We start from the raw sequence: 22,259 nt of genomic DNA on the forward strand, positions 1-22,259 counted from the left end.
TGCTAAGGTCTACACCAACGGATTTATATGCGTTGTCGTTGGTGGCGTTGCAAAGGTCTACAACAACATATATAAATACGTTGGTAAGCAGCATGAATATGTGTTGTAAGGCTGCAACGTATAGAGCTAGAGCTTAACAACACTATGTATGCGTTGGTGGCTGCCCAGAAAAATATCCTTATAATTCCTAGAAGCATAGCTTGGACAATTAATTTATTTTGCATATAAAAATTCTAAATTATTATGTTAATGTTGATAGTGCATAGGAGACACAAATATAATAATTAGAAAGGTCACATATATTAAATCAACTCGGTTGCTTTACAAAGAGCATGATACAAAGATTACAGTATGTGAAACTATCTAGTAGTAGTCTGATTCTCAACCTTGCAATCAACATGTCAGCCATCTAAAACATAATGTTTGAAACATTGACCTGAATGACATTCTAATAACCTAATCTAAAACTAGTAGCCACCTTCGTGATTTTGCAACCAACTTCCGAGCCATGCATCATCGATTTATATTGGCAATCTACAACAACAAAGAAATGGGGAAAATAAGGTGCCAAAAAATAAAATCAAGGTAATAGGGCAGTAAAATTCAAACAAAGAGCAACATATGAAGCTTGAAGGCTATGTGATAGTTCATCTTGCTATATGTACAATAGGTTTGTTTTAGTGGTTGTATCGACCAAGAATCAATTACCAAGTTCAACACCCTCAATTTTTGTTTTATATTCTAGGTTGGTGTACTTTGGAGTGTAGCAAGAGAAACATTCTTGTTTAGATTTCCCAAGCTAAGCAGGAACTACAATGAGCATTCATATTGCAAAATGAATGATCAATAATAAATTGTTGCTCAACCATGCATGTTGATTTCCAAACAGTAGAGAAATGACCATACCTTATCTTTAGATGGATGTTAGTTTGATGCTCGCATCTCCGTATCAAAGAGAAAGTTTCACTTCAGATACAATATGTTGCTTCACTAAAGACGTTAGTTCAAAGTTTTACTTCTCTGAACACCCAAGTCAAAGCAAGCACCAGAACAGAATAATCATTCCATCATCCAACATACGTCATCACCTGTGAAGGGCTTTGATCTATCATAATTTGAACACTTCTTTACAGTCCCAGCCATAGCACTCAACTCTATAGACAGAGAAAAGAGAGCCTTATGAATAGACCATTCATATGTTAATTAGTTAATAAACACCTTACAAAGAATATAATGAAGGAGGTAAATGCCCAAAAAATATGTCCGCCGACAAATAGAGCATGCTTCATTGCAAACACAGATCTGAAGTTACCAAAACAGTGCATATATAAATGCAGAGATTTAAAAATGTCCAGAAATACTTGAAAAAAAGGGCAGCTCGGTGCATGTAGCTCCCGCTTGCGCAGGGTCCGGGGAAGGGTCCGACCACTTTGGGTCTATAGTACGCAGCCTTTCCCTACATTTCTGTAAGAGGCTGTTTCCAGGACTTGAACCCGTGACCTCATGGTCACAAGGCAGCTGAAATACTTGAAGTTGATAGAAAATAATTCGCACAAAGCTAAATCAGGTGGCTGTATTAAATGTTAACAAGTGTGTTTTCTAGTGATTTTCATTTAAATATATATATATGATTGACAACAATAGTAATCTGAGTGAATGCAAAATCTTTTTCAACATGATTTTTTGAATTACACTGCAGATGATGTCACTTAAATCACCTACAGCTTTACAATCCAGCATTATTCATGTTGTACCTCCTTCTACAGAAGTAGCCCGCTATATATGCCCTGAACTTTCTCCCAAATAGGGATGCAGGGCGGTGCCCGATCCGCCCCACTTCTAGTTCAAAATGGGAAAATTCTGTTTTAGCTTGATCAGAGTGCGTTAGAGTATTTTGCACTAGCTGGGCACTTTTCTGGGACTTCACGGCACGCCGCTCTGCACCCCTACTCCCAAAGATGAATATGTAAGAAATTTTTGTCCTGTAAAGAATGATGGATTCATTTCACAAGCACTTGCTAGCACATTTAAGTAGATTGAACAAAAACACTGACTGGCAATCTTTAAAAGTCCTAACAACAATATAAATTTGTAATGATATACCTTAAGTTTAAGGTTGACTCACATGAGTTGTGACGCCAGGTTCAAAGACTCTGAAGATCAACGCGTCGTCGAAGACGGTGCGCAGCAAACACACTGTTGTGAAGACCAATGCTGCGGCGCTACACCAAGTGCTCCAGCGTTAGGCTGCTAGCAGCTGCTGCTACTACACTCTAGGATGACAGCCACAATCAAATCTGAACTGAAGTTACTATATCCAGCCGGTGAAAGTGTTGAACATGCATATACACAGGTCATGATCTGATCGATTCATCGATCAAAATAAGCCAGCCACGATCGTACATGGGCTATTGCCTGCTGGCTTTGGGATTATCTAATTTCGTCCTAGTTCATTAACATATTGGATAATGAGTAATTAGCTGCGGCCAGCCGGTCATTAGCGTGTACATACACAACGGCGCAAGCCAACAACCACAACGGTGGATCAGGAATACTATAATACTTAAAGGAAATTGCTAGATGATTGGTATTTTTTTCTACAAGGTAGACACCTTAATCTTCACACAAAGTCGGTCATCAGCAGAACATATTAAAATGAAAATGCCCAAACAGCATACTTATTTTCCAGTCGCAGACCTTATCTTCTGTTGTCACCTTCCAAGGAAGGTATAAGATGAAATCCAGCATCTAACCAACGCAAGTAGAATCTCTGTTCCAAAGGATTGGGAATATACAGGGTTCATCAACCAGCCACATATCACAAAGTAGTACCACATACCTACGAAAACACCCAAAATTGAAAGTCTCCATTTTAATAGCCAGCATGAGTGTTTGCCTGTCTCGCAAATACCAACAACCTAGGCTGACCGAGTGAACTGGCAGCAAGCAAAGAGAGAGGCGAGAGAATACAAAATTACCATGGCGTTGAGGTTGGAGAAGTCCTTGGCGAGGATGTGGTACTGGCAGAATCGATGGACAAGCACGAACAAGCTGACGGCGGCTACGAGGATGGAGATGAAGAAGCTGCAGGTGGTCTTGCCTCCGATGAAGACTCTCCTGCTCCAGAAGGTTCCGCACCATCTGGTCCGGCAAGTCGCCGCCTCGCCGGGCGGTCGACATTGTCACGCTCCGTCGATGCCGCAGGGTTGGCGTTTGGGGGCGTATCCTAGATTGGTCTGGGTGGGAGTGGAGGGAGGTGCTGGAGAGATGGGGAAGTCCTCGACATCGAGATCACGGGGCGTAGTTGAGGCGGCGAGGACGGAGACGAACAGGAGGAATCTGGATCAGGGATCACACGATAGAACGAAGGTAGGTGGGGGCGACTTGTGCGGTGTGCCTACCTATCGGGAGGAAGTGGGTTGTTTCCTTTATTTTTATTTTGGAAAATGATATTTCCTTAATTGTCGTAGGGAGTGGTTAATAGTCATGGGAAGTGGTAGCGGCAATCCCAGCAACACATGGTTATTTCATTTTTTTTAGCATCAGTACAAATACAAGCGCTCATATACACGCGCATACACTCATCCCTATGAACGCACACACGCACACCCTACCCCTATGAGCACCTTCGAGAGACTGAGCCGGCATATCATCTTGAGATTTACGAAGTCATCGTAGGCGCCTCGTCGTCGACGGGAACGTCTCCTACCACTGAAAGCGCATCGCCGGAAATCCTGAAATAAATCCAAGAATAATGCGAGCACCAGGATTTGAACCCTGATGGATTGGGGATACCACTATCCACCTAACCAACTCAACCACAGGTTGATTCGCCACATGGCTATTTCGTTGAAAGGTATGCGTGGTTATAGAGGGGTTCGTGGTGTAGTGAGTATTTACGTATGGAATGTCTAATGCAACAAAAATCAGTTGTTATTAACTTAAATTGCAAAACGGTGTGGAAAATGAAAACACAAAGAAAATATGAAAATGAAACTAGAAATAAACCTAACCTACTGGGCACTTGGCCCATCTAGCAAAACGGCCCAGGCCAACCCCCCACTTGCCTCCCACCTCTCGCTACAGGAGGCGGGGAGACCGTGGCACACATCCACGGCCATGGTCGCAGCCATGGCGTGCGTGGCGGCCATCGAGCCCCTCCCCGACGCCTTATGACCTGTGTCGCGACTCGCGCCCCCCATAACCCTAGCCCCTCTCTATTCTCCTCCCCACCTCTCGCGCCGCCTCCTCTTCCCGCGCCATCACCGAGCTCCGCTCGTCGCCGTGCCTCGCCGTGGCCTTGACCAACAGCCTTCCTGAGCCACGTGAATACGTCGAGGAGCTCCGCCCGCCTCATCCTCATCGACGCCAAGCAACAGCTCAAGCGGCGGAGCACCGCATCGCCGCCATCGTGGCATCCTCTCCGCGCACGGCCGTGGCACCTCGCCACCGATTGCATCACCGTCGAGTCGTCCCTGGCCTCCCCGAACGCGTCATCGAACTCCGCGGTGAGCCGCGCTACCTCCCGCGTATTTTCCCCCGTCGATTCTCCACTGTAACTCCACCCGTGCTCGCATGGCCACTATGGCCGGAGCTAGCCGCGGCCACACCAGCGTTCCGCCCGCGCTCTGGCCGTCCATGACCGCGCGTCCTGGCCTACCGCCGCTCCCCGACCGTGGCAAGGCGCCCGCCCACGCAACCACGGCCCTGCTTGTTGCCCGCACGCTGCTATGGCCGCTGGCTTCTGCTGCTGCTCCTCCTCTGGCCGCGGCTGATCATTTTACCTGCTAACCCTCTTGTCGTCGATGTCGTTTGCTGCTGCTGCACCTTGTACTGCTAGTGCTGCTGCTTTCCTACGCTGATGCTCTTGCTGTTGAGTCTTTGTTCCCTTCTACTGCTATCTCCGTTGCTGCTCATAGCCACAGCCGCCGCTGCCTTTTGCTGCCACTGAACGCTCCTTGGCCTCGGTTGTGGCCGTAGCCATGGCCGAGTGTCCTGTGCGGTGCATGTGTGCACATGCGTGAGGCTTGCTATGCCTCTGGCCGGACTGTTCAAATTAGATTAGGCCTAATCATACTAGTTAGGATAATTGCTACACTATGATATATGGCCCCATTTAAGTTAGTTTTTATTTATTAGATTAGATTTAACTTTGTGACATGTGGGCCACCACCTCCCCTTTGACCAGTCAAATTGACTTGATCAACTCGAATTAAAACAAAACCAGAAATTTTAGAATATTGTTAAAACCTTAGAAGATCATATAAAATAAACCATATATCAAATGAAAATGTTTTGTACATAAAAGTGTCTCAGAATTTCGAAACAAATCCGGTTACGCAGCCCGTTCGTCCGCCACACATCTCTAGCATACCGAACACGCAACTTTTCCCCTCCGGTTCATTTGTCCGAAAACATGAAACACCGGGAATACTTTCCCGGATGTTTTCCCCCTTCACCGGTACCACCTCGTACCGCGTTAGGGCACGCCTAGCATCACGCTTTGTCATGTCATGCATCGTCATGCATCATCATGCTTTTGTTTGCATTGTATTTATTGTTTCTTCCCCCTCTTCTCTCGCTAGACATCGAGACGGACGCCGCTGCTACCCAGTACGACTACGGTGTTGACGACCCTTCTCTCTTGCCAGAGCAACCAGGCAAGCCCCCCCCCCCTTGATCACCAGATATCGCCTACTCTCCTCTATACTGCTTGCATTAGAGTAGTGTAGCCTGTTACTGCTTTCCGTTAATCCTATTCTGATGCATAGCCTGTCATTGTTGCTACAACTGTTGATACCTTACCTGCAATCCTAAATGCTTAGTATAGGATGCTAGTTTATCATCAGTGGCCCTACATTCTTGTCCGTCTGCCATGCTATACTATCGGGCCATGATCACTCGGGAGTTGATCACGAGTATATACTTATATACATAATATATGATACTTGTGGTGACTAAAGACGGGTCGGCTCGTAGGAGTACCCGCGAGTGATTCACGGATTGGGTCCGAAAGGACATTTGTCCTGACGGCCCTCTGAGTGGATCTTTGTGGCGAAGCGACAGGGCAGATTGAGACCACCTAGGAGAGAGGTGGGCCTGGCCCTGGTCGGCGTTCGCGGTTATTTCAAGACAATGTTCGGGATATCGCTTATCGGAACTTATCGGTCGACCCATGATAAGGGGTAAATTGGCCATTTTATCGGCATATCGGCCGATTTATCGTCATATCGGCTGATTTATCGGCCGATTTATCTTACCGGTCAGACAACGGTAAGCGATAAATCGACCGATTTATCAGAATATCGGAAGATATCTTGAACAATGTTTCAAGATAACACATTTAACGAGATCTTGGTATTTGATCTGAGTCTGGCTACTGGCCTATACGCACTAATCATCTAAGCGGGGACAGTTATGGGCACTCGACGTCATGGTATCAGCCGAAGCCTTCGTGACGTCAGCGACTGTGCGGCACGCGTCGGGTTGGACTGGAACGCCTACTCTTGTATAAGGGAGGCTAGGTCTGCTCACCATAGGATTGGACTGGAAGGTCTACTCTTGTATAAACGACTGTGCGTACACAACACGCAGGTGTGCAATGGGCGATGGGTCCAGACCCCTGCGCCATAGGATTTAGACCGACGTGCTGACCTCTCTGTTGTGCCTAGGTAGGGCTGCGACGTGTTGATCTTCCGAGGTTGGGCATGACCCAGAAAAGTGTGTCCGGCCAAATGGGATCGAGCGTGTTGGGTTATGTGGTGCACCCCTGCAGGAAAGTTAATCTATTCGAATAGTCGTGATCTTCGGTAACAGGATGACTTGGAGTTGTACCTTGACCTTATGACAACTAGAACCTGATACTTAATAAAACACACCCTTCCAAGTGCCAGATACAACCGGTGATCGCTCTCTCACAGGGCGACGGGGGGAGGATCATTGGTTAGGATTATGCTACGCGATGTTACTTGGTGAACTTACCATCTACTCTCTTTTTCTGCTGCAAGATGGATGTTACCAGAAGCGTATTCTTCGATAGGACTAGCTATCCCCCTCTTATTCCGTCATTCTGCAGTTCAGTCCACATATGTTACCCCCCCTTTTTCATTTGATATCAATGCATACATATGTAGTGTAGCTCCTTACTTGCGAGTACTTTGGATGAGTACTCACGGTTGCTTTGCTCCCTCTTTTCCCCCTTTCTATACCCGTTTGTTGCGACCAGACGATGGAGCCCAGGAGCCAGACGCCACCGTCGACGACGACTCCTACTACATTGGAGGTGCCTACTACTACATGCAGCCCGCTGACGACGACTAGGAGTAGTTTAGGAGGATCCCAGGCAGGAGGCCTGCGCCTCTTTCGATCTGTATCCCAGTTTATGCTAGCCTTCTTAAGGCAAACTTGTTTAACTTATGTCTGTACTCGTCTATGATCGAGCTCTTGTATTCGAGCCCTCGAGACCCCTGGCTTGTAATATGATGCTTGTATGACTTATTTTAATTTTAGAGTTGTGTTGTGATATCTTCCCATGAGTCCCTGATCTTGATCGTACACGTCTGCGTGTATGATTAGTGTATGATTGAATCGGGGGCGTCACAGAGACGATGGGGGCGAGGGCGGCGGAGGGCGACGCTGGCGATTTGGGGCAGTGGCGGCGATGGCGGCGGGGGGATTTGGGTGGTGGTGTCGGTGGATTCCGCCGACTGGTGTTCGGGCGGGCGGACGAGCGTGGCTGTGAAATGAAATGAAGGGCGGTTGGGCGTTGGCGGGCAGTCGCCGAATTTGACCAGATGCATCTCGTGATGTATATTTGCATCGCGAGGTGTTGCATTTTACATTACGAGAAGGCCGCGGTCCAATATTTTTTACATATGAACCGTCTGTTGAAGTAGCGTTTTTTGCTCCAAACAGTCTAAAAGTTAGGTATTTTTACATTTAAACCGTCTATTGAAGATGCTCTTGATTACTTTCACGACTCGCCCTACGAGTAAAGCTATCAATTCTTGCGAGAGACGAACACGGCAAACTTTTCCCAAGGTTTTTTTTTAGGGGAACTTTTCCCAAGCGTTGACACGCAGACTTCCGTGTCAAGGTTGCTCACGCCCTTCCACATGCTTCTGGAAGTGGCCAGCCCACAACGGGATTGCTCTCCAAGGCAAAGCCCAAACACGCCACCAGAAATAAGGAGCGGCCCAGTCCCTTTCCCCAATTCAGATTCCCCAAGATCGTCTCGTCTCGTCTCGAATCGCATCCATGGGTTGGCGTTGGCACGACGACGGCGAGGGCGACGGTGGCCGCGGCGGGCTCGGCGACATCCCCGACCTCGCCGGCCGAGGCGGCGGCGAGGCGGCGCACGTCGGCACGCGCCGGGTGGTGCAGTCCCGCTGCCACACGGAGGAGGTGGAGCCCGGCCGCTTCGTCCGCAAGTGCGAGAAGACCGAGCAGCTCCTCCGCAACTGCGTCGGCAGGTAAAATTCCCGGCTCCCGCCCCCCGCCCCCCACTACCCCCCGGCCCCGCAATCCGTCCGAGCTCTCCTGCAAGGATCGCATATTTGCATGTTATTATCTTGGTAATAATTGAAGTAGTGCTTTCCTGGAATGCATGGAGTCGATTTCCTGGTGATTGAGGCTCCCGGTTTGAGGTGCCGCCGCGCCTCTTGGAATGGATTTGTTGAGGCAGGCACGGTTGATTTGTATACCGATTTGTTTTGGTCATGCGCAGGCGGATGAGTGAAAATGACGAGTAATAATCTGTATACAACAAATATTTCTTCCCGGTTCACAATTGGGCCATTAATGTCTATGGAATTGCCATCCAGTTTTAGGTTTAGATGTAGGTATCGATGCCTATGCTTTCAGTCATCTCTGTTGTTAGCGTCTTGTGCTGTACCTGTTGATTTACAGCTATGATGGCTTAACAGTTCGAAAGGAAAATTGTGTGGTAACTATGTATGGTTAATACACTTGTCTTGTTAATACACTTGTCTGTAGTCACGAGCATGTTCATTCTTGGTAGACTTGTAGGCGGTTGACCACGGACATCACCTTGCTATATTTTACACATAGTCAATAATGAAATGTTACGCGTTCCAGAGATCTTGTCGCTTGTCAGTTGAGGAACAGCGAAACACAATCTTTCTGTTCTGCACATTGTTATGATGTGGTGTGTAGAGGAAGTAAGCAATTTCTTTGTACCAATAGAAGATGCGACATCTTATCATTAGAAATACAAATGTTAAAAGCATCAGAAATTTGTATCAACTTAGCATATTTTGTCAACTTCCTTGCACATGGCTATCAACATTGATTGGTGATTGAATCACAATTTCATGAATTCCCCTTCCTCAAAGTGAGTTACTAATTACCTGCTCATTCTGAACAGGATACTGCATTATGTCCAAATAGGCTTGGTATTTTCTCTGTTTGATGTTATATGGACATATTACACATGTGCTTTATTCCTTCGTGGCTTATCTGAATTAAACCACAATGTTCCTCCATTAGGCCTTCTGAACTGGTGGAGTCGAAAACTGAGAACACCGAAGAAGATGTCACAGATGAAATGACCGGTGGTGCCTCGCATTCTCTTGGCTTCCCAACAAAAGAGCCCTTTGCATTTCCAGGACTTCGCAGTGACATTGAAGCTATTGAGAAAGGCTTCGGTAGCTTTCTGGATGAAGCTGAGCGGATGACCAACGAATTCTTCAAATCTTTTGGATTTCCAACCATTCACGACGGGGACTCGAGACCGTTTCCTAGGCAACCTGCAGAGAGGCATGTTGGAGAAGGTACCGCGAAGAAGCCCAATGAGAATGAGTACTCAGAATTCGGTAGCCAGATAACTGATGTGTAACAAGCTACAGTCGTATAACATGCCTTGTTGGAGCTGAAGCCTGAGAAGTGTGTTTCGCTGGGTATCTAGGGTACTAAAGTGGTTTCTCTTTTGAACTCTTCATTATGGTTGTAATTGTCGATGAAGAATCATATTTTACTAATTTTATCTGCAACTATCATAAGTGTATGACTTTTGGTTGTATGGGCATTATGTATAGTACTGTTTTCAGACGCTTCAGCTAAAACATTTTAATTTGAGATGGAATTGTGCTGCGAAGTGTATCTATCTTCTCTGTTGCCTATCATATAACCAGGTATTGCAGCGCGACATGAAGATCTTAGGGCTGAACAGTTGTAACATGGATAAATCTGAAGATCTCAGGGCTGCAAAAGTTGCAACATTGATAAACCTGACTGGTAACATCAGTTTTGCTACATGGTATAAAAACATGAACTAAACAGGGGACGTGGAGCCATCGTACGTACTATATCTTATCAGATGATTAAGGACGGGTATACATGGACAGGGCGAAACATACAATTCTGCATATTCTAATACATCATCGCCATCGTATATACTCATATCTATCTAAACAGCGCCCACACATAAACTCGCAACTTGCCCGGTTGACAAATGCACATGATGTTCTGTAGCTGGGGCTGGGGCTACAAGCGCTTAGAGTAACCAGAACCTGAGCACTTCTTGCAGAGTATCAGCCCTGCGTGACAAACATATAGCGGATTGTCAGAAGAGGTAACCGGGAAGACGAAATGAAGATAATTGAGCATTTTTTCCAGTTCACAATGAATCAGTGCTTGGTGATCTATTAACAGCTTTTGCACTCCAATGCGCAATGTGAAGGAAGGAAATGAAACAAGGTAAGAAGGCAACCTGCTCCCCTGCATACCCGGCATTCGACCACCCCGTTATCCGCCTTCATCTTGCCGTCATTGCAGAAGACGCACTTTGTGCCCCCTGCCCTAGGCACAACGGAAAACAATGCTTAGCAGTCTGCCCGTACGAATGTTTTGAGTGCGACATGCACAAAATGTCATAACCTCGCACAAAATGTCATAACCATAATACATTACGGTAAAACGAACAACTTAGTTGAATTTTATATGCTCCATTCGTTTTGTTTCTTCCGTATGACTAGTTAGTTTGTTCAAATTTACAAACTGAAGTCACAGATTGGCCATAGATGATACAGTACATCACTAGTTGGATAGGGTGTAAATGTGCAAAGCTTCAGCTCTAGTACAAATCGCGAAGCAATGCATCTGCGGAGCAATTTCATTTCCAAAACTGATCAAGAGAAGAGACGAGAGGAAGTACCATTTCCAGCACACCGGTCGCACGGAACAGGGTCACCCTGCGAACGAGAAGGAAACGAAATCACACTTCGCAACAGCCACTCGTCGCTTATCGCTAAGAAACAGAGAGAGGAGGAGGCACGGCGCGGAGACCTTAAGGCCGAGGACGAGAGACAGTGAGACCGCGGCGACGACGGAGGCGGCGATGATGAATGTCTGCGTGTCGACCGGACCCAGCAGCTGGGCGCCTCCGTAGGCTGCTGCGGCGGCGACGCGGGGCCGGGAAGGAGGGGCGTGGGGCGTGGGTGGGAAGAGAGGTGCCTTGTGCCGCCTGGAAAGGAGGCTTGGCGGAGGTGCAGAGGCTGTGGAGGAGGGTAGGCGAAAGGAGGGGCACGACGAGGCGGGCCGGAGAAGGGACGCCATGGAAGAAGCACCGGGCGCAACAACGGGGGAAGGTAAAGGAGGAGAGGACTCTGGGTATTTGGTTTGCCCCCAACCCGTTCGACCAAAGGGGTTAATTGCACATTGGTATCATATAATTGTAGCTAGGATAATCCATTGCGGAAGTACCTTTCTACACCCAGGAGCAAATGCTCCTGGTATGAATAGTAAAATTTAAAAATAAAAAAAATGTTCAAAAAACATTTCAGAGCATCGATTTTGTTTTTTTGGCACGCCTTCCACCAATGTGATTTCGCAATGAAATTTTGCGTGCACAACAAACATCTGTGAAAGTATGTCAAAAAAAATTCAGAATTTTTTGAATTTACTATTCACACCAGGAGCATGTGCTCCTGGGTGTAGAAACTCCACGTCCAATGCATTGCCACTACTTTACGTTTTGTTTACTTCAGTATCAAGTCTGGGGGGATCCGCGTTTAAACAAGTTTTGACAGGGAAACTGACCAGTGAGGCCCGCCTATTAGGAATCGACGGTGGCGGATACTCTAGTTATGCTAGCTCCAGCGATGACGACGAGTTCTTGGAGCAGATGTTGTCCATGGCGCAGCGGGCGAGGCCGGCGCATATTTGGGTGACCACAAGAGGCTCACTGAGATCATACACAACTGGCTCTTCTTCCTTAATTCGAGGATAGGATTCGATTTTGCTTCCTTAATTTCAGCAGCAGGGTTCATCCTAATTTTCTCTCTTTCCGCCCGGACGACTTATTTCCTTATTATTCTCTTTCCAATCCTGTAGAGGAATGGAACAGCGGCTTATTCTCCTTTCCTTCCATATTTATCCGAACATGACAAATTATTTCCTTCCTTATTGACTCATGAGAAGGCTGCTTGATACCTAGAAAATTCAAAGACGTATTTAAATTGAGAGGATTGCGTGCAAGGGAGCAAGGTGGGACTAATATATGAATCAAGCTTTCCTTACAACACATAGTGCAAGGTAGCATAGCTGGTCGTGACAGTAGTTGTTTGCCATCATGTCATGAGTTCAAATCACCAAACCAACCACTATGATGTGGCGTATGAAAAATCTTGGACAGGCAGAAATTTTAGTATCACCTTATATATTCTTAAACTATATAATATAAGAGCGATGCCGACGGACCAAAAACAGACAAAATTATAGTGGTAAGAAGCGATAACCCTTTTATTAGTAGGTATAGAGTTTTTGTCAGGTTTATCTATCAAAAACTATAGTACAATATAATCTTGCTCGTAACGGTGGAGAGGTTGAAGCGATAACCCTTTTATTAGTAGATATAGAGTTTTGTCAGGTTTATCTATCAAAAACTATAGTACAATATAATCTTGCTCGTAACCGTGGAGAGGTTGACAACCCCTCTACGCGTTGGGTTGTAAGAGTGTTATGGACGGACCAAAAACAGACGAAATTACAGTGGTAAGAAGCGATAGCCCTTTTATTAGTAGGTATAGATTTTTGTCAGACCTGCCTATCAAAAACTATAGTACAATATAATCTTGCTCGTAACCGTGGAGAGGTTGACAACCCCTATACGCTTTGGGTTGCAAAAGCGGTGTGGACAGACCAAAAACAGACGAAATTACAGTGGTAAGAAGTGATGTGGGTTGCAAGAGCATTGTGGACGGACCAAAAACAAACGAAATTACAGTGGTAAGAAGCGATAGCCCTTTTATTAGTAGGTATAGATTTTTATCACATCTATCTATCAAAACTATACAATATAATCTTGCTCGCAACCGTGGAGAGGTTGACAACCCCTCTATGCGTTGGGTTGCAAAAGTGATGTGGACGGACAAAAAACAGACGAAATTACAATGGTAAGAAGTGATAACCCTTTTATTAGTTGGTATAGATTGTTGTCAGATCTATCTATCAAAAACTATACAATATAATCTTGCTCACACACGGCGGTGAGCATCATGAAATTGGTGATGATGATGGCGACGATTTCCCCTCTCTGGAGCCCCGAACGGACTCCAGATCTGCCCTCCCAATGAAGAACTGGGGGTGACGGTGCTTTCGTATCGTAAAACACGATGAATCATTCTCTTTGATTTTTTTCTTCCCGAACATGAATATATGGAGTTGGAGTTGAGGTCGGTGGAGGTCCAGGGGACCCACAAGGCAGGGGGCGTGCCCTAGGGGGTGGGCGCCCCCTCCACCCTTGTGGATAGCAGGTGGGTTCCCCTCTATTGATTCTTTCGCCAATATTTTTTATATATTCCAAAAATATTCTCCGTGGACTTTCAGGTCATTCCGAGAACTTTTATTTTTGCACAAAACTAAAGACAATTCTGCTGAAAACAACGTCAGTCCGAGTTAGTTCCATTCAAATCATGCAAATTAGAGTCCAAAATAAGGGCAAAAGAGTTTGGAAAAGTAGATACGATGGAGACGTATCAACTCCCCCAAGCTTAACCCATTGCGTGTCCTCAAGTAATTCAGTTGACAAACTGAAAGTGATAAAGAAAAACTTTTACAAACTCTGTTTGATCTTGTTGTTGCAAATATGTAAAGCCAACATTCAAGTTTTGAGCAAAGATTATGAACTAACCATATTCAGAATAACATTTAGGTCTCACATTTACTCATATCAATGGCATAATCAACTAGCGAGCAATAATAATAAATCTCAGATGACAACACTTTTTCAAAACGATCATGATATGATATAACAAAATGGTATCTCGCTAGCCCTTTCTGAGACCGCAAAACATAAATGCAGGGCACCCCTGAAGATCAAGGACTGACTAGACATTGTAATTCATGGTAAAAGAGATCCAGTCACAGTCATACTCAATATCAATTAATAACAAGGCATACAAATGACAGTGGTGCTCTCTAACTGGTGCTTTTTATAAGAGGATGGTGACTCAATAATAAAAGTAAATAGATAGGCTCTTCGCAGAGGAAAGCAGGGATTTACAGAGGTGTCAGAGCTCGAGTTTTTTGAAACAAAGATAAATAATATTTTGAATGGTATGCTTTCATTGTCAACATAAAAACCAAGAGATCTCGGTATCTTCCATACTAAATACATTATAGGCGGTTCCCAAACAGAATGGTAAAGTTTATACTCCCCTCCACCAACAAGCACATTCCACGGATGGTCTGAAACAACGGGTACCATCCAACTAACAACAATCCTGGGGGAGTCTTGTTTGAAGTTATATTTTTATTTGATTTGAGCATGGGACCAGGCATCCTGGTTACCAGCCATTTTCTCATGAATGATGAGCGGAGTCCACTCATCATGAGAATAACTCACCTAGCATGAAAGATGTTGACGCCCCCCAGTCGCTACATGAGCGATTCAGGCATGCAAAACAGATTATCATTTGAAGGTTTAGAGTTTGGCACATGCAATTTTACTTGGAACGGCAGGTAAATACCATATATAGGTAGGTATTGTGGACTCATATGGAACAATTTTGGGTTTATGGAAGTGGATGCACAAGTAGTATTCCCGCTTAGTACAAGTGAAGGCTAGCAAGGGATTGAGGAGCGACCAACTAGAGAGCGGCACCAGTCATAAACATGCATTGAGATTAACCAACATTGAGTGCAAGCATGAGTAGGATATAAATCACCATGAACATAAATATCGTGGAGGCTATGTTGATTTTCTTTCAACTACATGCATGAACATGTGCCAAGTCAAGCCACTTAAATCATTCAAAGGAGGATACCATCGTATCATACCACATCATAACCATTTTAAAAGCAGGTTGACACGCAAGATAAACCATTATAAACTCCTAGCTAATTAAGCATGTCATGAGTAACTACAACATCTAATTGTCATTGCAAACATGTTCCATTCATAATAGGCTGAATCAAGAACGATGAACTAATCATATTTACAAAAACAAGATAGGTCGAGTTCATACCAGATTTACCTCATCTCAATCATTTCATCATATATCGTCATTATTGCCTTTCACTTGCATGGCCGAACGGTGTGGATAATAATAATAGTGCACGTGCATTGGACTAAGCTGGAATCTGCAAACATTTATTCAAAGGAGAAAAGAAGGTAATATGGGCTCTTTGTTAGATCAACAATAATGCATATGAGAGCCACTCAACATTTTCATCGTGGTCTTCTCCTCTCGACCCCCAAAGAAAAGAAAAAGAATTTCAAATAAACACACTGAAATGTTTTTGGAGTTTTTGTTTTTCTGAAGAAAGTAAAACAGGAACGAGAAAAATTATTTACACGGGAAAGCTCCCAACAAGCAAAAGAAGAACGGGAAATCTTTTTGGGGTTTCTTTAATACTACTACTAAATAAACATGGAAAGGAAACTAGAAAAGAAGCTACAACTATTTTTTGGATTTTCTCAAAGTTTTTCAAACACTCAAGAAGAAAGCAAGAAAAAGAAATTAAACTAGCATGGATGATACAAAGAAAAAGTATGAACACCGACAACTGGAATGAGTGTGTGGACATGAATGTAATGTCGGTGAGAAATACGTACTCCCCCAAGCTTAGGCTTTTGGCCTAAGTTGGTATATGCCGATGGATCAAAGTAGCCCTCTCCTGTGTACTGAGGAGGATCCTGGGGGTTCCACTGGTTAGCAAGCTCCTGTAGCTCCCACTGATAAACAGGCTCCTGATACGGATCAGGTGATGGTTCTGGCTTGTGAACTAGGGATCGTGTCCGCTCCCAGTATACATAAATTTCATCGGGCATGATGAGGTACCTGCCTGAATGAATATCGAACAAAGAAGGTGCATGCAAGGTAATAATCTGACAAGTCTTCTCGCTAAATACCAGGTTATAGATGAGTCTCTTGTCACCTCCTTTCCTAATAAAATCATGTGCTACCATACTATCATAATCTAAGTATAAAGTGGGTAGCAGCTTCTCCTCTCTCTCATTGTGCCTAATGGGTATCTCGAAGCGTTTAGCGAGGCGGGAGGCATAGATACCTCCAAAGATGGGACCCTCCGAATGGTTTAAACTCAACCGTCGAGCAACCATAACACCCAAACTAAAAGTTCTATCACGAAGTAAAGCATGGCGCCATGCTTTACTTCATGATAGATGGGACCCTCCACTCTCCCCGCGACCAATTAAACATCTCCCCGCAAATAATGAGTAATAGAACAAAATAGGTAAATGTAAACTAGCCACTCTTGCTTCCGATACCTTTCTCCTTTCCCCTACGGTAGCTTCATCAATAAAATCTTCCACATCTCTAGGACGTGGTTCATCGATGCTACCCTCATAAGGTAATTTACAAACCTCACAAAAGTCATAAAGTGTCATCTCCTTGTGCTCATCATATAAATAAAATTCTACCGTGGGTGGTGATTTCCTAGCATGAAAGTGAAAATTTTGCACGAGTATTACTGAGTAGGAGGTACTAATCACACTTATCGTGGAGGAAGTCGGCGATGCCTGCATTCGTGGCCAAATAATAGAAATCCTCATAAATTCTTGCTGCCCTCAAGAATGCGTCACATGGCCATTCACACGGCCGGACCTCCGCGGTGCGAGGAAGGTTGTACTTGGGCTTCTTCTTCTCCTCATTTTCATTTTCCTTCGAACCCCGGCTCGAAGAGCCTCTCAACAATCTCCTCATCATTTTCTCCCCCTGATTTTTTTTGAAATTTTTAGTGACTCAAAATAAAGTGAACCAAACTCAACAAGATTGATATCAACTAGTCCTACAAGTGCCTAGAGGCTATATCATGCATCAAAACTACTTTGGACCATATAAATTTGACATGCAAGCTCAAGAACAGGGTCACCGCAGTAGCAAAAAAATTCAATAATTAAAGCACTAGAACAAAAACTAATTGGACCATTGGAGGAGTCACATACCAAAGAATAATCCCCCAAAACAGTTTTGCAAATGGAGCTTTGCAGAAGGAGATCGAAAATGGCGGCAAGATGAGCTACAACACGAGTTTGAGCAACGGGGTGATTTTTCTGGAGGAAGACGAAGTGGATGGGTGCTAGAATAAGTGAGGGGGGCCTACATGGGACACACAAGGCAGGGGGCGCGCCCTCCACCCTTGTGGTCCACTGGTGCAACCCCTTGGTGCAATCTCTGTGCCAAAAATTATAAAATAATCTATAAAAAATCATACTACATTTTCAGGGCATTTGGAGAACTTTTATTTTCGAGACATTTTTTATTGCACGAATAAATTAGAAAACAAACAGAAAATAATATTCTTGCTTTATTTATTCTAAACTATAGAAAGTAAAAGTAGGTATAGAATCACTACAAAAAAAATACACTTCCGTGATGATACGTGTTTGTCACAGTAGGTCACGTTTTCTGTCATGCATGTACATCCATGACAAATTTATGACATAATCAAGATATTCATACCTGTGCTGTCATAGAAGTGTTCCATGACATTACCAAAATTATCATCACGGAAGTGTCCACTTCCATGACGATAAATCGCGCGTCACAGAAGTGCTTTCGTCAAGGGTGACCGACACATGGCATCCACCGTAATGGAACGTCATTAAGCTATCGGGTCCGGTTTTGGATCCGATAACCCGTTAACAGCCCCGACCAATGGGGATGTTCCACGTGTAAAATCATCATTGGCTGGAGGAAACACGTGTCGGCTCACCGTTGGGACAAATGTCATCCACTCATTGGACCCAAAGCGCCTATGATACGTCGACACGTGGCACGGCCCAACAGAGGCCCATTACTATGAAAAGGCCGGCCCGTTTGACTTGGTAAAAAGGTGGTGGGCTGGCCCACGGCAAGCCTGTTAATGGCGTGTTCGCATATAGCCCATTTACAACCCGCTATCCTAGGGCCCGTTTACGGCCTATCCGAATTAGGCCCAGTAGCGTCATTTGGGCCGTCTAATATAATTCTAGCTCGTTTTAACTTCCGGCCCATGTATGGCCCATGATGTCTTTCGGCCCATATGAGGCCCTTAGTAACCCTCGGCCCCTTAACGGCCCGTGGTAAAACTGGCCAGTGATGAATAGTGTATCACTTTATACCCATTAACGACCCATTATTCCATTGGGCCGTTTCCAGCCCATGTTATCTTTCGGCCTTCTCAGGGCCCATTTATTCTTGGGCTCATTTCCAGCATTCGTTTACTTACGGCCCGTTACTGTCATTTTCTGCTTGTGGGCCAAATTCAGCCCGTGATTACAGTCGGCCCGTTTGTGGCCTGTTAATACGTTGGGCCGTTTTCATGTCGAAAAAAACCTGTTGGGCTGTTTTCATAGAGTTATCAAATACGACCTATTAACAGCCCGTTATTGTCCACGAATAGTACGACCCATGATTGGCGAAATGATGATACGCCCCGTAGAAGGCCCATGGATCCTGCGGCCCGTAAAAGGCCCATGGATCGTACGACCCGTAGAAGGCCCATGGATCATACGGCCCGCAGGAGGCCCATGGTTACAACAGTTCGTGTGTTGCCATGATTATTTTGGCCTAGTTTCCAAAAATAGGTTATTGGGGCCATTAGAAAAACACAGAAAAAGAACTACAGTGACTACAAGCAAACAACTAAACAAGACAATAAGGAAATAAATAAGCAAGCAATTAACGCTAGCCTATTACTGCTATTACACATGTTACATCCACTGTGCATCAAAGTTCGCCACTAGTGCAAATATAGGGAATAAAGCAACATATTACTTACACTGGCCGTCAAAATTGGCCACCAGTGCAAATAAACGTGGCAGCAAAACAAGAGCATAACTGAAACAACTTCAGAAGAGCTCTAGAAACGTGGTATCCATCATGCTGGCAATAAGCTTGGCAAGCTTATTTGCTTTGTCCTGTTTGGCGCTAAAATCCTCCAATGCTTGTTGTTGCACCAAAAAGTATGCATCTGAATGCTTCAGGGACTTCCGCAGTCCTTCCGCTTCTTGTCGCAGCACAGCTGACAATGTCTTTCAGCTTGTAGTTGAGACTCAAGAAACCGAACTGATTCAGATAGTGAGTTTGAATAGCTTGTGCAAGCGGTAGTGGCAAGTAACTCGAACACTAAACCAAGACAGGACTTTGGTTTTGTCTCACTATCTTCGAGATAGTCTTCCTTAGCTGTTTTATCAGCTTTGTTGGAGACCAACAAGGATGTGTCACTATCCTGAACCTTATCTGCATTACTTCCTTTACCATTGCTTAATAAGGCAGTCTTCCCCAATATTCTGTCAGCATTCTAAAAGAAGAAACAAGCAGATACATAACAGGTTTAGCATGTACTAGTATATGAAACTCATTTCGGTGAACCAGTTCATTAGTAAGGTGGACAGGATTAAACTATCAAGTCTTCTATTGCCAAGTACTAGTACATAATAAATGCATCAAACAAACATATATCTATGTCCTATGGTCATTGCATTGTCTTGCCAAATCAAAATAGAGACACGGTTCAAATCATATCAGTTCAAGACAAAGCAGCAGTGGAGGAATACAAAGCGTGGGAAACTACATGGTAAAACAAGATTTCAGATGGGTACCACGGGTCTACATGTACAACAACACTATTGGCTCTGTTGTGATGCTAGTAATGTGCATGATATGAGAAGTCAACTGTATACACAATTGAAATTGATATCAATAGAGCTATTGATAAGAGCAAGCCTGTTAAAGAAACATGCGTGAACATACCTGCTGTGCCATTGGAGTTTCGATTGGATCCTTCAATTTAAAAATAAGTTTGTATGAGTAAATACAGTGATACAAGAGCAAAGCAGTATGCACGACAGCAATCATAGTTAAAAAGGCGCGCCTAGGCTCTAGGCATTGGCAAAACGCATTGCGCATAACTATGCTTAATCTATGCATAACTGCGCATAAACATGCGCTTTGGTCAGTAAAGCGCAAGGCGGTGGCAAAACGCACAATTAATGCCTAGCGCTTTTTTGAACCATGATAGCAATGGAATCTTAAATTAGACCAGTTGTTCTTCAGGTTTAGGCACTTGTTCTACATGAACAGAGTACATTAAGACGCAAGAATATAGTACTTAAAAATAGAAAATGAGCTCATAGACCTTACCATGTTCTTGGTTCGGGACCAGTACAGAACAAGGCATTTCCAGTCATCGTCCAGTAAATGTGTCTCAGGAGAACGTAAGGGAATTTGATGAGTTTATTTGCCAGTGAAGTACGTTTTCTTTAGGTAATTCTGATACTGCCACCAAGCATTCTTGAAGATAGCAGAGGTATTAGCACATGTTACGTCATCCCGAGTTTCCAAATCGGTCCTTCTCTATAGAGAAAAATGGGAAAATTTGCTGTATTATAACCATCATGAAGGTAAGATGTATGGGACAAAGCAAAGTAATTGCCATGAATAACATTACTTACACATAACTCCTGGACAAACACCTGCAACTGGCATTTTCCTTCATCTTCGGTATAATATTTCCAAGATGGGAAGATACACACATACGATTTAACAACATCAAATGCGATAGATGCTAAACTACGACTAGCTGGTTGTGCTTCCTCCACAGGAATAGGCGTACTAACTGGTGGAGTTGGGGTTCGCCGTGGTAGTACTGGCCCTTTGGGCACTGGAGCTGCCTTACTAACTGCTCTTGTTTGGGAGCTCTATGGTGGAGATGGTGCTGTGTCAACAGGAACTGGGTTACTATCTGCTGGGGTTGGGGCTAGATTGGGTGAAGCCGGTTCTCTGTCCATCGCAGTAGGGGTACAATCTGCAAGAGTTTGGGTTATGTGTGGTAGGGCTGGTTCTCGTGCATGTACAACCAGGGTGCTATCTCCACCAAGAGGTAGCACTATTTTAGCCGGTTCTCTGTCCATCGCAGTAGGGTTACAATCTGCGAGAGTTTGGGTTATGTGTGGTAGGGCTGGTCTCGTGCATGTACAACCGGGGTGCTATCTCCACCAAGAGGTAGCACTGTTTTATTTGAAGATCGTGTTTTTAGTCCGCCAGATGCTGGCATCACCCGCTCCAATTCAAATGGCTGATAAACATGAAACATAGTTGAATGTACAAACATTGTATGAGAGACAGATGCAATAGATAGTGTGGAAAAAAGAGGGCATGAAATAGTTGACATGTATATTGTTTAACTAAAATGGATAGCATGACATAATTTCACATATATGATGTCTATCTAAACTGGATAGCATAGCATAACATAATTCAAAGATATGATGAATAACTAAACATGATCGCATGACATAATTCAGTTATCTAAGTAATCAGGATCGCATCATTTAATTCACATATGTTATTTATATGCTAAACATAGGTCATTAGATATGATGTCTGAACTAAGAACATGGTGTTGAATATTGTGTATATGATGTCTAAACTATGCAATGCAAGACACCATATGCATGATATGATCAGTATAACCGTGCCAAGTTAGAGCATACACCTCGGTGGGGGAATAGGACTGGTCATCTATCTATGAATCCATCTCTGAGGAGCTATCGGGACCCAACAAGAGATCTGCTTCGACAGGTAGCACTGCCTGCTCTGAAGGCCTTGTTTTCATTCCAGATTTTTCAATCTCCCACCCAAATGGCTGATTCACAGGAAGAGTAGTTTAATGTACAAACATTGTCGACAAATGGAAATGTAATGAAGAAAAGGATGGGCAAGATATCATTCAAATATATGATGCCTGGTTAAACAGGATGGCATTGCACATTTCACGTATATTATGGCTGG

The 22,259-nt window shown here is 44.3% G+C and overlaps 2 protein-coding genes and 1 long non-coding RNA gene across 7 annotated transcripts; 1 reads left to right on the plus strand and 2 right to left on the minus strand.

Annotated features, from left to right (window-relative positions):
- Window positions 1–281: 281 nt before the first annotated feature.
- On the minus strand, window positions 282–3,420 carry LOC123062194 (uncharacterized). Of its 5 annotated transcripts, none has more exons than XR_006429581.1 (3): window positions 2,979–3,411; window positions 907–2,839; window positions 282–534 (listed from the first exon to the last, which is right to left on the minus strand). It is a non-coding gene; the product is annotated as an uncharacterized lncRNA (long non-coding RNA). The 5 variants fall into 5 exon arrangements; XR_006429583.1 differs by having other exon boundaries at window positions 907–2,896; XR_006429582.1 differs by having other exon boundaries at window positions 907–1,154; window positions 1,755–3,407.
- Window positions 3,421–8,088: 4,668 nt separating this feature from the next.
- On the plus strand, window positions 8,089–10,114 carry LOC123062195 (fra a 1-associated protein). Its single transcript, XM_044485576.1, has 2 exons — window positions 8,089–8,471; window positions 9,508–10,114. Exons 1-2 carry the CDS (start codon window positions 8,257–8,259, stop codon window positions 9,854–9,856), a joined length of 564 nt encoding a protein of 187 aa, XP_044341511.1. The 5' UTR covers window positions 8,089–8,256; the 3' UTR covers window positions 9,857–10,114.
- Window positions 10,115–10,197: 83 nt separating this feature from the next.
- On the minus strand, window positions 10,198–11,648 carry LOC123062196 (protein BUNDLE SHEATH DEFECTIVE 2, chloroplastic). The gene is made up of 4 exons (XM_044485577.1): window positions 11,305–11,648; window positions 11,174–11,210; window positions 10,730–10,813; window positions 10,198–10,556 (listed from the first exon to the last, which is right to left on the minus strand). Exons 1-4 carry the CDS (start codon window positions 11,572–11,574, stop codon window positions 10,504–10,506), a joined length of 444 nt encoding a protein of 147 aa, XP_044341512.1. The 5' UTR covers window positions 11,575–11,648; the 3' UTR covers window positions 10,198–10,503.
- Window positions 11,649–22,259: the final 10,611 nt, after the last annotated feature.

The sequence above is a fragment of the Triticum aestivum genome, chromosome 3A (genome assembly GCF_018294505.1).
Source record: "Triticum aestivum cultivar Chinese Spring chromosome 3A, IWGSC CS RefSeq v2.1, whole genome shotgun sequence".
NCBI classification, from domain to species: Eukaryota; Viridiplantae; Streptophyta; class Magnoliopsida; order Poales; family Poaceae; genus Triticum; species Triticum aestivum.